The 12,772-nt window shown below is 42.4% G+C and overlaps 2 protein-coding genes across 3 annotated transcripts in view; one reads left to right on the forward strand and one right to left on the reverse strand.

Annotated features, from left to right (window-relative positions):
• The window catches only part of GALC (galactosylceramidase), a 50,657-nt gene that overhangs the window by 37,318 nt on the left and 567 nt on the right, over positions 1-12,772 (forward strand). Inside the window, exons 16-17 of one of the 2 annotated variants that reach the window (XM_085849013.1) lie at positions 3,332-3,408; positions 11,742-11,783. In XM_085849013.1, coding sequence (XP_085705139.1) covers positions 3,332-3,408; positions 11,742-11,768 — 104 coding nt within the window. In that variant the 3' untranslated portion in view covers positions 11,769-11,783. Of the gene's footprint in view, positions 1-3,331; positions 3,409-11,741; positions 11,784-12,772 lie in introns of those variants that run through there. The other variant, XM_085849012.1, reaches the window with a different exon arrangement.
• LOC147016196 (uncharacterized) overlaps positions 1-12,772 on the reverse strand; it is a 142,726-nt gene that overhangs the window by 5,744 nt on the left and 124,210 nt on the right. The window lies entirely within an intron of this gene.

Raw genomic sequence — 12,772 nt, forward strand, 5'->3', positions numbered from 1 at the left:
GCGTGGGGGAGAAAGATGGAGAGAGAAGAGAGAGGAAGGGTGGGAGAGCAACGCCTCACCACACGTCGTCATGCACTCCAGGAGGAGAGAGGTTGGGGAGAGAGAGAGAAAGGAGGATGAGGAGGGAAAATGAGCGAGTGTGAGGGGGAGCTAGGAAGTGGTAGGGGAGAGGAGGGGAGAGGGAGAGGGAGAGGGAGAGGGAGAGGGAGAGGACAGGGTGGGAAGCATGAAGAGGGGAGTGAGAAGAAATTCCGACAGATGTGATACCTCGTTTAATGTCTGCCTGAGAGATGGCACACGCATTGATGAATTACCTTTCCCTATGAATCGCCCAGATAGGCTCCATCGGTTTCGATATCGACATACCGGTGGGGTCATACTGGTATATCGATATTATTTTTAAAATTTCCAAGGCTTCCAAAATGCCCAATGGTCCAATGGTCCATTACCTATTCATATATGACGTACACATCATTGACAGTTATTTTTCAAAGTGTTCCCATATGGGGCTTCCCCTTTAAAAAAAATTTTCTTCTCCAGAATGATTGACAGAGAGGAAACGTCACCCACATGTTCCCCAAGCCTTGTGGGGATATCAGGGTGTTCACGAATAATTAATAGGTCACATGGTCTGGCAACCATATTGGAATGAATGTAAATCTTGAGAAATTATTTCTCTTGAACCGCTTCATCAATCGATATGAAACATCACAGTTATGATCCAGTCTGCATGCAGAATACATGTTTGAAATTTCAACCTAATTGGACACACGGTCTGGCAGCCAGAATTATTTAATATTTTGAATGTGGGTTCAAAAATTCAAATCAAACTTGGTATAAGTATGTACTGCATAACGATGTAATAATGTGGGAGGAGGCATATTTGGTGATGTTGTGATGTCGAAGAGTGCCCTTCTAGTTTCATGATGAGATGAGGTAATTGTCTTCAAAAAGTGGAGTTTAAATTTACCCAAACACCAAATTTTCATTCCTGCACTCCCTTGGAGTTCCCTTTTTGTGGATGCAAAGTTTTGAGACACTAGGTTTCATGGTTTTGGAATTATGGAGGAGAAACTCTGACACACACACACACACACACACACACACACACACACACACACACACACACACACACACACACACACACACACACACACACACCGATACACATACATAAATATCGATACACGCACGCACGCGCACGCACACACACACACACACACACACACACACACACACACACACACACACACACACACACACACACACACACACGTACTTTTATTATTGTCCACCGCTCCTACCAAATTCCATTTTAAGACGATGCATGACATCATCGCTGGGTGATGAAGGAAGGGAGTTCTCAGTTTTTACTCTGTTTTCTTGTTACTTACGAAATCTTTAGATTTCGTAAGTATATTGATGACTTCCGTCGTGTGTGTGTGTGTGTGTGTGTGTGTGTGTGTGTGTGTGTATGTGTGTGTGTGTGTGTGTGTGTGTGTGTGTGTGTGTGTGTGTGTGTGTGTAGGCACGATAACTCGAGAACGGAAGAAGCTACCAATGTCAAATTACACCACGTGATTCAGGAGGGTGATGGCTAGCGCTGATTAGATTTTGGTTAAAATCGGTCAAAGGTCAAGGTCACAGTGAAGTCAAACATTCGATTTTTGATGGTTTGGTACAGAATCATCATAGAAACTTCTGGTTTGCGTCGCTACCTTCTCTAGAGACAGCTTTTATTAGACAAGGTCAGAGGTCAAGTTGACGATTTCGTAAGTACCAGTCTATGACTGCTTGTTTATATGTTTGTCCGGGCGATATCTCAGCCATCATTTGATTTAGGAAGCTGAAATGTGGGGACAAAAGTTAAGATGTGCTTTGGCAAAGACGGTATTTATTTTTTGATTAATTGATTAATTACTTAATTATTATCGATTTATTAATTACTTTATTTTCTTCCTCATCCTGGCAATATCTCGGGCATCTTTTGAGCTTGGAAGCTGATATTTGGACAGGACAGTGACCAAGTCATTTGGCTATAAAGGGTATTTTTGATTTATTGATTAATCAATTAATTATCTCCTTTCTTGCTTGTCCGGGCGATATCTCGGCCATCCTTTGAGCTTGAAGGCTGAAATTTGGGGACAAAAGTCAAGATGTGCTTTGGCAAAAACGTTATTTTTTATTTTTTTGATTATTATCAATTTATTAATTATTTATTTTATTTCTCATCCTGGCAATATCTCAGGCATATTTTGAGTTAGGAAGCTGAGATTTGGACACAACAGTGACCAAGTCATTTGGCTATAAAGTGTATTTTTGATTTATTGATTCATCAATTAATCGATTAATTATTCTTTTTTCGATTAATTACTTGATTTTCAAAAAGTGACACATTCGGATGAAATGGTGGTGGTTGAGGTATGCTCTTCAGCAATTTATTGAGGAATTAATTATTTTATGCTGATTATTTATTTATTTTAATTCTGCAATTAATCAATCAATGATTGTACACTGCTCCCTCCCAAGTCTGACTCCATGTGTGCAAGGTGGCATCACCAGGTGCCGAAGGTGCCCCGGCAGTTGCGCGCTTGAGGATTATTTATTTATTTATTTATTTGGCATGGGGGTGGTGTACTTTGTACTGATACCTATTATTAGCTCGCCTGTTCGAAGAACAGAGAGCTATAGCGATACCCCCGGCGTGAGCGTCAGCATGAGCGTGAAAATGTTAAAGTTTTTGGTGCAAGTTATTTTTTCCTTTCTAATGTTTTTATCTACCACACTTTTTTATACGCCCGATATATATATATCGGGGCGTATTATGTGAAACCTGTCGTCCGTCCATCCATTCCTGTACGCACTGTAACTCCTAAAGTTTTCAACTTTCACATTTCATATTTGGTACATAGGTACAGACTGGAGACGGTGTGTGGCGACATACGTTCGTCATCTCAAGTGGTTGCCATGGCAACCAGGATGCTGTTTTCCATGTCGTAGCACAATTCTGTATATACCTTCTTGTTCGGGCGTATATTGTGCTCACTTGCTCTCTTGTTACTGATTACAATATACAAATACATATATTGCTTTTAAATTATTTGGATCAGACTTCACTGCAATGCTTTATAAAAAATATTAATTATTAGACGAGTCTTTTAAAAACGATAAATGTATAAACAGGCGAGCATTGGGTGGCTTTGGCACCAACTCTGGTTATTATTATTATTATTATTATTATTATTATTATTATTATTATAGATTATTGCTGCTTCAAATTTTGATCCTTTTATTTATTTATTTTTCCCACTGTTTCCTTCATTTTCTGCAGCTGGAAAGAAGGTTCTGGCAAAAGGCAAGGCTCGTGTGCGATCTGGAGAGTGGTATTCACTTACTCTCGAGGTTAAGGTATGTGTATAATGCAAATAACAATTGTATCAACGTGTATGTTTGTGTAAATACACTCACCCTGCTCTTGGGATTTGGGAAAACTATGAAACGCTCAATATTGTCTTCTGCAGATGGAAGTGCGTGTGCATGTGCGTGTGTGTGTCGTCCCAGTCCCATCACAATTTGTGGCCAACAAGCGTCATCTGCCACATGAGTGCATGGTCTATTGCCTTACTATAGCACTGTTGGGAGGACAGTTTTGCGGTTGGGAATAAAGATGATTAGAATCAGGTCTCCAACCGACAGAAAAATGGTGACGTCACTGGCACGTTGTGTTGTACTGTGATCTGACCCCTTGGGTTTGATTTGACAGGCTGTAAGATTTGGTGCACACTGAGATGCCCCATAGTGATCATAGTGTAGCCCAATGTGCCACTGATAATCCTGATATCATGGTGTTGCTGTTGCTTGGAGAACCAATCACATCCTATGTACTGTATAATATATATATATATATATATATATATATATATATATATATATATATATATATATAAAAGTTTGTGTTGTTTTGTTACATATATATATATATATATATATATATATATATATATATATATATATATATATTGTGTGTGTGTGTGTGTGTGTGTTCATTCGCACCCTACAAGAACCAGTGCAACTAAACATTGCATGGCCTTTTCTTCCATTTTCTGCATTTCTTCTTTCTGCTTTGCAGAGGGATGTCAAGCGCTGCGTTGGGATTGAAAATAATAATTTTTAATTCAAAGATATGAAAATCCGATAATTATCCTTTCGGCCTTGATTGGGTATTGTGCTAATACACTGCCTGTGTTTTTTTTATTGTTATTTGTTTTTCCCCCTGGAAGCAATCAAATAATATGTATTGCAAAGATCGTATGTTGAGGTCATATGTATGCAAGGTAAAAATGAAAACTTTGTATTCCTTTGGCATGTTTCTCCCCGATGTCTAATCCTCGCAATCTCGGTACGATCTGTCTGTTGCTCTTTGAACTTTAGTCCACCGTGACACGGATATCTTCACAGTAAGATGCCCACCGGAACATTTTTGGAACTCCCAAGGGAACACTTCTGTTAATAAAATATCTTAACCAACCTTACTTGCATTATAAATACTGCCACAAACCACCAAAAAAAAGACCCCTGATGGGCAGAAACAAATCAGGTGCAACCAGAATGGCAGTCACTTGAGTCTACAAATCACTTGGGACTCAAGAGCAGACATAGGCTCGGCTTGAGGATCAACATGCAAGACAAGTAACCTCCAGGTCAGCTGAGACAAAGCAAACACAGGCTCGGCTTGAGGATCGACATGCAAGATGAGCAGCCTCCAGGTCAGCTGAGACTGCAGAACAGACACAGGCTCAGGCTCAGCTTGAGGATCAACGTGCAAGACAAGCAACCTCCAAGGGAGCATGCTGGGCATCCTTAGAAGGTGAAACATTTCAATAATAAAACATTTCAATACATAATGCATTGAATTTCCCTGGGCAGCTCATAACCCCATGTGTGTGTGTGTATATATATATATATATATATATATATATATATATATATATATATATATATATATATATATATATATGTATTGCTGCGGTTCGGGGGTGGGGGGGGGGGGTTCAGACGAGTGATGTCAATCACTGTCCGTTACCAGTTTGGGTTTTCGCACCCTACTCTCGACAGCCAAATGTTACAGATTCGGCGCCACCCTAACCAGCGCCATCTCCGGGGTTATAACGCCGGCTGGTTCGGCACAGGCCTCGGGTCACGCGTCTCGAATCACGATACCAACGTACCCCTGGGCCTTACTCGTTGGGAAAGAGACCCCGGTTACAGACTGGTTTTGTCAGAGACCGAGCGAATTCTGCCAGTCTGTAACCATTTTGGTTTTAATATTCAATTCGAGCAGATCGTTCCTCGGCGCGGCACAAATTAATTCAAAGCGGCAACTTCATACGAATCAGCCAGATTTATTGGGGACACATCGGGGAAGCACAACACAAGCAAAGCATTCACAACAATGTTATAATTAATCTATTACCCATTCTTAACTAGAGAGCTACGGGTTTCGAAGGGGACCCTAACGAGATAAGCCTTAAACAACATGCAGACAAGACACGGACAGCATGCAGACAAGACACAGAGTACTTGGTGATGTTTCATGGACGAGAGGAAAGTGTCAAAAGCTAGAATGTGGCTCGTGACAAGCCGATGTCCATGGATTCAAGCACCCAAGCTCGAGCACGCCGCGTGGCAAAATGGCGCTCGTCCATGTGTCGCAGCCCTCGTGCACGCAGCCACGGCGCGTTCAGACCCCACGAGGTCGACTGCACCAGAGCGAAAGATTGATGGTGAGTTTCAGCTGGTTTCTCCCAAGGTCCAGTATACAAGTCCAGGCCTGGCCTGTTCACCAGACAAGGCCAAATCGAGGTGTTGGGCTCCGCAGGCGGATCGACAAACGTGTCGAGGACCTCCTCATAAGAGTCGATCGCCGACTCGACGTGCAGGAAGCCTCTCCCACTGCCAAAATGGCAGCCTCTCTTACTGCCAAAATGGCAGACTCGACATGCAGGCAGTTTCTCCCACGGCCAAATGGCAGACTTGGCACGCTCATCCTCTCCTACTGCCAAATGGCAGACTGCACACTCAGGCTCAGTTTCTCTCCCGGCAGATCCACCACTGCCTTTCCTTCACTCGCTTGCCTCAAAGCCCACTGGCTCCTCCCTTCAGTTTCACTTCCTTCTCTAGGCCACTCCCCCTCTCAGAGCGCTGGGTGGGGACGATTATCTGGAGAGAGGAAGGAAGAAGAAGAACCTCTCGGTCCACCACCAATGTACGAACAATGAACAGCCTCTTACCCTTCCCGACACACATGTAGCAACCATTTACCGAACAACCTGGCTAAACATGCATTTAATGGGGGATCTGGGCTAATCCTATATTTATTAACACACGAAGGGCCATTTCTGCAAATATATGTATATATATGTATATATATATATATATATATATATATATATATATATATATATATATATATATATATATATATATATATATATATATATATATATATATATATATATATATATATATATATATATATATATATATATATATATCTGTACAACCGCTTTCAAAATTTTCACCTTCTGTTGCCTTAAAACCTGGATTAAATTGCATTAAATGAAACTTTTTCCACCTTTATTTCCACATCGTAACCCACAACTTCCAAGTGAAAAAGAAATTTCAGAAAATGAATTTAAAATTCAAAACTAGAATATCTTGGTTGGATAAGTGTCCACCCTCCTTTTATAATTGCAATTGTAAGTGAGCTCGTATGTAACCAATCATCTGCAAAATCACACACCAAGCTAATTGGCCCCCATCTGTGTTAAATTGTAATGATTCTAATTGTTTTGGAACAAAATCAGCTGTTCCTGTAGGTTTCCTCTGTTGGGTAGTGCATTTCACAGTAAAGACTCAACCATGAGACCCAAGGAGCATTCAAAAGACCTCCAGGATAGTTATCAAAAGGCACATATCAGGGGATGCATATAAAAATATTTTGAAGGCCTTGACTATCCCTTGGAGCACAGTCAAGACAATCATAAAGAAGTGGAAGGCATATGGTACCACCAAGACCCTGCCTAGATCAGGCAGTCCCTCCAAACTGCATGACCAAGTAAGGAGGAGAGTGATTGGAGAGGCCACCAAGAGGCCAATGGAAACTTTGAAAAGCCTACAGGCCCTTATGCCAAAAACTGGTCACTGTGCATGTGAAAACAAAATCCCAAACACTCCACAAGTCTGGCCTGTGTGGTAGGGTGGCAAGAAGGAAGCCATTACTCAAAAAGCCCACCTTGAGTCATGTTTGAAGTATCCAAAAAAGCACTCGAGATTGTGAAGCCTTGTGGCAAAAATGTTTTGGCCTGATGAAATCAAGATGGAACTTTTTGACCTGAATGCAAAATGTTACATTTGGCTCAAACCCAACACAGCACATCAACCAAAGAACACCATCCCTATTGTGAAGCATGGTGGCAGCAGCAACATGTTATGGGGATGTTTATCATCAGCAAGGACTGGGGCACTTGTCAGGATAGAAAGGAAAATGGATGTAGCCAAATATAGAAAATTCCAAGAGGAAAATCTGATTCCCTCTGCAAGAAACCTGAAATTGGGATGCAAGTCCACCTTTCAGCATGACAACGACCTGAAGCACACATCCAAAGCTACACTATGGCAGAAATAAAAAGATAAATGTCCTTGAGTGGCCCAGGCAAAACCCCGACATAAATCTAATCAAAAATCTGTGACTTGACTTGAAGATTGCTGTCCATCAACGCTCCCCACACATCTTGACTGAGCTTGAACTGTTTTGTACAGAAGAATGGGGAAATATTACTCAATCAAGGTGTGTAAAGTTGGTAAAGACCTATCCCAACAGACTCACAGCTATAATTGCTGTTGAAGGTGCTTCCATGACTTAAAAGACCCAAATGACCCTGGGGACCCAAAAGACACTGCAGACCAAAAAGACCCGGAGGACTCTGAAGACCGAAAATATCCAAAATATCGAGAGGATACAAAAGACCCAGGGGATCCAAACGACCCCAAGGACCTAAAAATAATGAGGACACAAAATACCTCGAGGACCAAAAAGACCCAATGGGGCAATCGAGAACTCATGGAAATTCTGCATTATGTAAAATGTGACTTCAGGCCGCCAACCCCTCCCCCACCACACACACTCATACAATCCTAAGTCCTCAAACTTTCTCCCAACTCGATCTTCTCTCTGCCTCTCCCCCCCCCCACCACACCCAAGCTCTGTGCTCACCTCTCCCTTTCTTCAAATCCTCAAGCCACCTCCCAACCAAATGTTCTCAACTCCCACCCCCCCCCTCCCCCTCAATCCCAACTCTGTCCCCTCTGCCCTCCCTCCACAAAGTGAACCCTGTTTTCCCCTTCTCCTTTCTTCTTCAAATCTTCAACTGCCGTACTCAACCCCCAAGTCGTCACCCCCCCCACACTTCCCAATGTCTCAATCTCCCTCTTCCAACTCCATGCACCCATTGTACCCAAATCCTCACTCCCCCAAACTCCAAGAACTCAACCCCAATTCCAACCCCCAAGTCGTCAATTGTAGGCGACTCCTCTGAGCCGTCGCTCGCTCACGAATTGTAGGCCGTCACTCACGGATAATTTTGTGAGGCTCAGCAGTAATCATAGTGTGTGCTGAGGGCACAAGCCCCCCCCCCCAAGGATGCTGTTATCCATGAAAAGGTAACTCTAAGTAGTGGGAACCCTGCCAGGATTTGTGGTACCAATTGGCGTTCGTGATTGTTTTACAACATGCCGAGCTGCGGAGTTATTCATGGCTGCTGGCCTTAGGATCTGGTGTTCAAGAAGGACTCGAGCGCTTCCCCTCGTACCAAACCTGGAATCCCGGCCATCATATACATATATATATATATATATATATATATATATATATATATATATATATATATATATATATATATATATATATAAATAAATATATATTTCAACGGTGGTTATTCCTCCCATCTCCCTCCCTCCAGACTCCCACCGCACCCCTCCCCTGCCTCCTCCCTCCCACCCACCCATTCTGCTCCCACCCCTTCACCTCCTGTGACAGTAAATTTATGAATTGTGAGAAAAGTACTTTTTAAAGCCCCAAGTAAGGTGCATCGTGGTTAAAAAAAAGAAAAAGAAAAGAAAAGCGATCCTATAAAGTTTTGTTGCGATTTACCTTGGGAGCTCAGAGGAGTAGCATCACAAACAAGGAAACCTCTCAATTGCTTTTATATAGAAGATATCGCTCCAAGCTCCGAATTTAATGAGAGCAGATCACACAAAAAGGGGAAACGATGCGATCTCGTGTTAAAACGAACAAACAAACAAAACAATTGTCCTCCCCTGAGTAGTCAGCTCCTTTGTCCTAACTGTGGCTGGAGCTTCTTCTTCTTTTTCTGCATCATAATCATCACCTGTGTGATGATAATTAGCTTTGCCTTACAGATCCTGGTGGTAATATACCACTATGTTTTAGGTTAGTATTAAAACAATCGCTGAAAACCATAAAGAAGCTCTGCATCATACAACTATTACAATTGTCAAGCACCACGAGGTGGTTAATTATCCAGCATCTGTACAAATACAAAACTATATGTGCCTGGTTTAGACATTTTTCTTGATCCAAGCCAGTCATGGACTTGGTGGGAACTGTGGGCAGATAAACGACACTGGCCTGGAACCATCTTTGGTTTCTTCCCATCCTCTGCCTTCAATGGTAGGACATGCTACGTCTTGTCTCAAACACTGGTTCTTGACCCAGGATAGGAGTTCGTCACGACAGCCTCCAAAGAAGAAGAGGAGAAAGGGCTCCAGTCATAGTGAGGACAAAGGAGCCGACAACTCGGGGGACGACAAATTTTCAGAGTGATAGCGACATTGTGCAAGACCAGGTTTCAGCTACTTCTGACAGTCGTGATGAAGTTCACTCACCTGAATCCCGGACAGACACCGATTTGGACATCGGTGAATGACACCAACACAAATGAACAATATTGTAGAATTAAAGGTCTTGAATGAATATCGCTGAACATTCACTACTTGTGAGTTAGTGTCATGTTTAAATGCTAGTGAAGTTCTGACACCTGTCTTATTGTGCAAAACAACTGCTGATACTGTATTTATTTATTAGTTTGTTTGTTTGTATATACTGTACTTCAAAAACTAAAACTGCTGATCCAAATCCAACCAAATTTTGAATCTTGCCTTAAGGCACCCCAAGTATGGTTTCTATCAAGGTAGCATATCTGGTGGAGAGGGTTCGAAGTGGGGGGGAAACCCCAATTCTCTCTGTAAATGCGTATCGTTTCGCGCCCCTGATTGTTCCTCTTGTATAAAGAATGTTTAAAAAAACATTACGCTGAAGTTGAAATCTGTGTGAGAATAATTCAAAACTTTCAAAATGTTTAATTTCCCTCAATTTAAACGCAAGTTTGAACCACCAAAAAATCCAACATGGACCTTTGCAGCGAAGCGGAAGTGATTTTTTTTTTTCTCTCTCATGCTATATCCAGATGTAATCAACAAGGATGGTTATGAAGGTGATGTTGGCTATATAAATTTCAAATGTCATTCAAAGGTTGGATGTACATATGCCGATAATGATATGTTGTTAATTTAAATAGCACATGTGTACATAAGTCATGTTACTTATCATTCTGACTTTACTCGCACGAATCGATAATCATTCTGACTGATGAAAAACAAATAAGGAAAGTTTAAACAACGTTAACAAGATGCATTACGGTGATGATGAAATCTGAGTGAGAATAATTCTAAATTTTCAAAATGTTTTAGTACACTCAAATTTAATGGGGGTTCAAACCAAAGCAAAATGGGTGTGTTCAGGTACCAAGCAGCCAGCCTAGCGCTTGCCAAGCCAGCCGTTTCTCACCAACGGTTTCTCATGGAGTGCTTACTTAAGTGCTTAAATCACTTGGCGAGTGCTCTACAAGAAGCTTTTTTTTCTTTGTGTGTACATTGTCGAGGCTCGTGTGAGAAGTAACACAACACACAGCAAAGGGGGCAGGAGGCAAGAGGGGTGAGAGTGGGAAGGACAAAACAGTCGGGAACAGACATTAGGAGATCTGTGGAAGGGAGAGGGATGGGGTGGGGAACTTGGGTATACAAGATGGACATTACAGGGAACTTTCAGGAAGGAAGGCAGAGAATTAGAAGGAGGTGAGTTCAGGGTGGAGCTCATGTGGGCCAAGGAAGGACTTTGCACGACGGAGGATTCCCAGTCGGCAACTGGCTTTGGAGGCCAGGTTTGGAATGTGGCTTTCGCAGGAAAGATCATGACAGATAGTGAGACCCAGAAGCTTGAATGAAAGGACTTCTTCCACAGGATTGTTGAGAAATTATATGGGGGGAGGGGGGTTCCAAACGGTCCTTTTGGAGAGACATAGTGAGTGTGTGAGATTTGTCAGGGTTGAAAGGTTCCACGTGTTGGACCAGTTTGTGATTTTATCCAGATCTGCAGAGAGCGAAGAAGCTGCAGCTTGCCAGTCTGAGGGATGACAGATGGTACGGCAGAGCGTGAAGTCATCAGCAAAGAGATAAGAAGATTTTCCAGAGTCTGAGAGCTTGATAAGTTCCTTTAATTGATAAGTTGTTAAGCTTGATAAGTGAACACCTCTGAGCTGCACAGCGAAGTGGAAGTGATGTTCATTTTATTTCTTTCTTTCTTTCTTTCTTTCATTCCACAGCCATATATGAGCAGCAAATTTGGATGATTAAGATGGGTCTCAGGATGTCTGAGAGGTACGCACACTCAACTCTCAGCTGTCTCGCCAAGGTTTGAATCTCGGCCCAGCTCTAAACTGCAATGTCAATGTTCCACATGAAGGCGAGGCATCGATGTGTGTACTCTATCTGTTTTAAGTGCTGAGCCTTAAACACGGAAGCAGCACGTTACCATTTTAAAAGTCTTTGGTATGACTCAGCCAGGGTTCACACCAACTTCCCAAAATCAGAGCAGACACTCTGACCATTTATCCACCAAAGCCTTGGAACATGAATTTGCTGATTTTTATTTTTTTAAAGGAACATTAACATTAAGCAAGGTCTGCACTAAGGCTTGTCCCACCCACCTGATACACTACAATGGCTGCTGAAATCAGTCCAAAGGAAGAAGACAATGTTAAGGTGATCTGTATACCAAAGAACGGCACCTTTTTGCATGTTGAAATGGGCCTGGCAAGGTGCCCTCGAGGTATGCACACTCACCTCTCAGCTGTCTCGCCTGGGTTTCAATCAACGACCCAGCTATAAACTGTCACCCTAGTGTTTCACAGGCAGGGTGATTCATCAATGTGTGTGCAGTCCCTCGGATGGACGTTAAACTGGAGTTCCATCTGCCAGCGTTAGTTGGTGGATATTAAATATCTCAGTATCCTTCTCCAATAGTAGGCAAGCTATTTGCGGCACACTGGCCAAATTACAAATTCCTGCCCGAACCTTCGTCGAACATCAGGCCTGGCCAGCCGGCTTGTGAAATACTTGAGCCAAACTTCCCACAGCCAACCCTGCAAGAATGTGGGAATAATTGTGGCCGTTAAGAAGTTGGCTGACCAAGGTGATGTCAGCTGACTTCCAAGCAGATGGAAGATGTCCTCGGGCAAATGATATGGTGAACATCCATCAGCGATTATACATACACACTGGGCATTTTTACCCTTCGCTTTGCTGACGGATTTAATCAGAAGACAACATATTGTACTTCCCAAACATTCTGTAC

Source organism: Eptatretus burgeri, chromosome 12 (assembly GCF_056783735.1).
Source record: "Eptatretus burgeri isolate ZD-2024b chromosome 12, Ebu_testis_v1, whole genome shotgun sequence".
Lineage (NCBI taxonomy): Eukaryota > Metazoa > Chordata > Myxini > Myxiniformes > Myxinidae > Eptatretus > Eptatretus burgeri.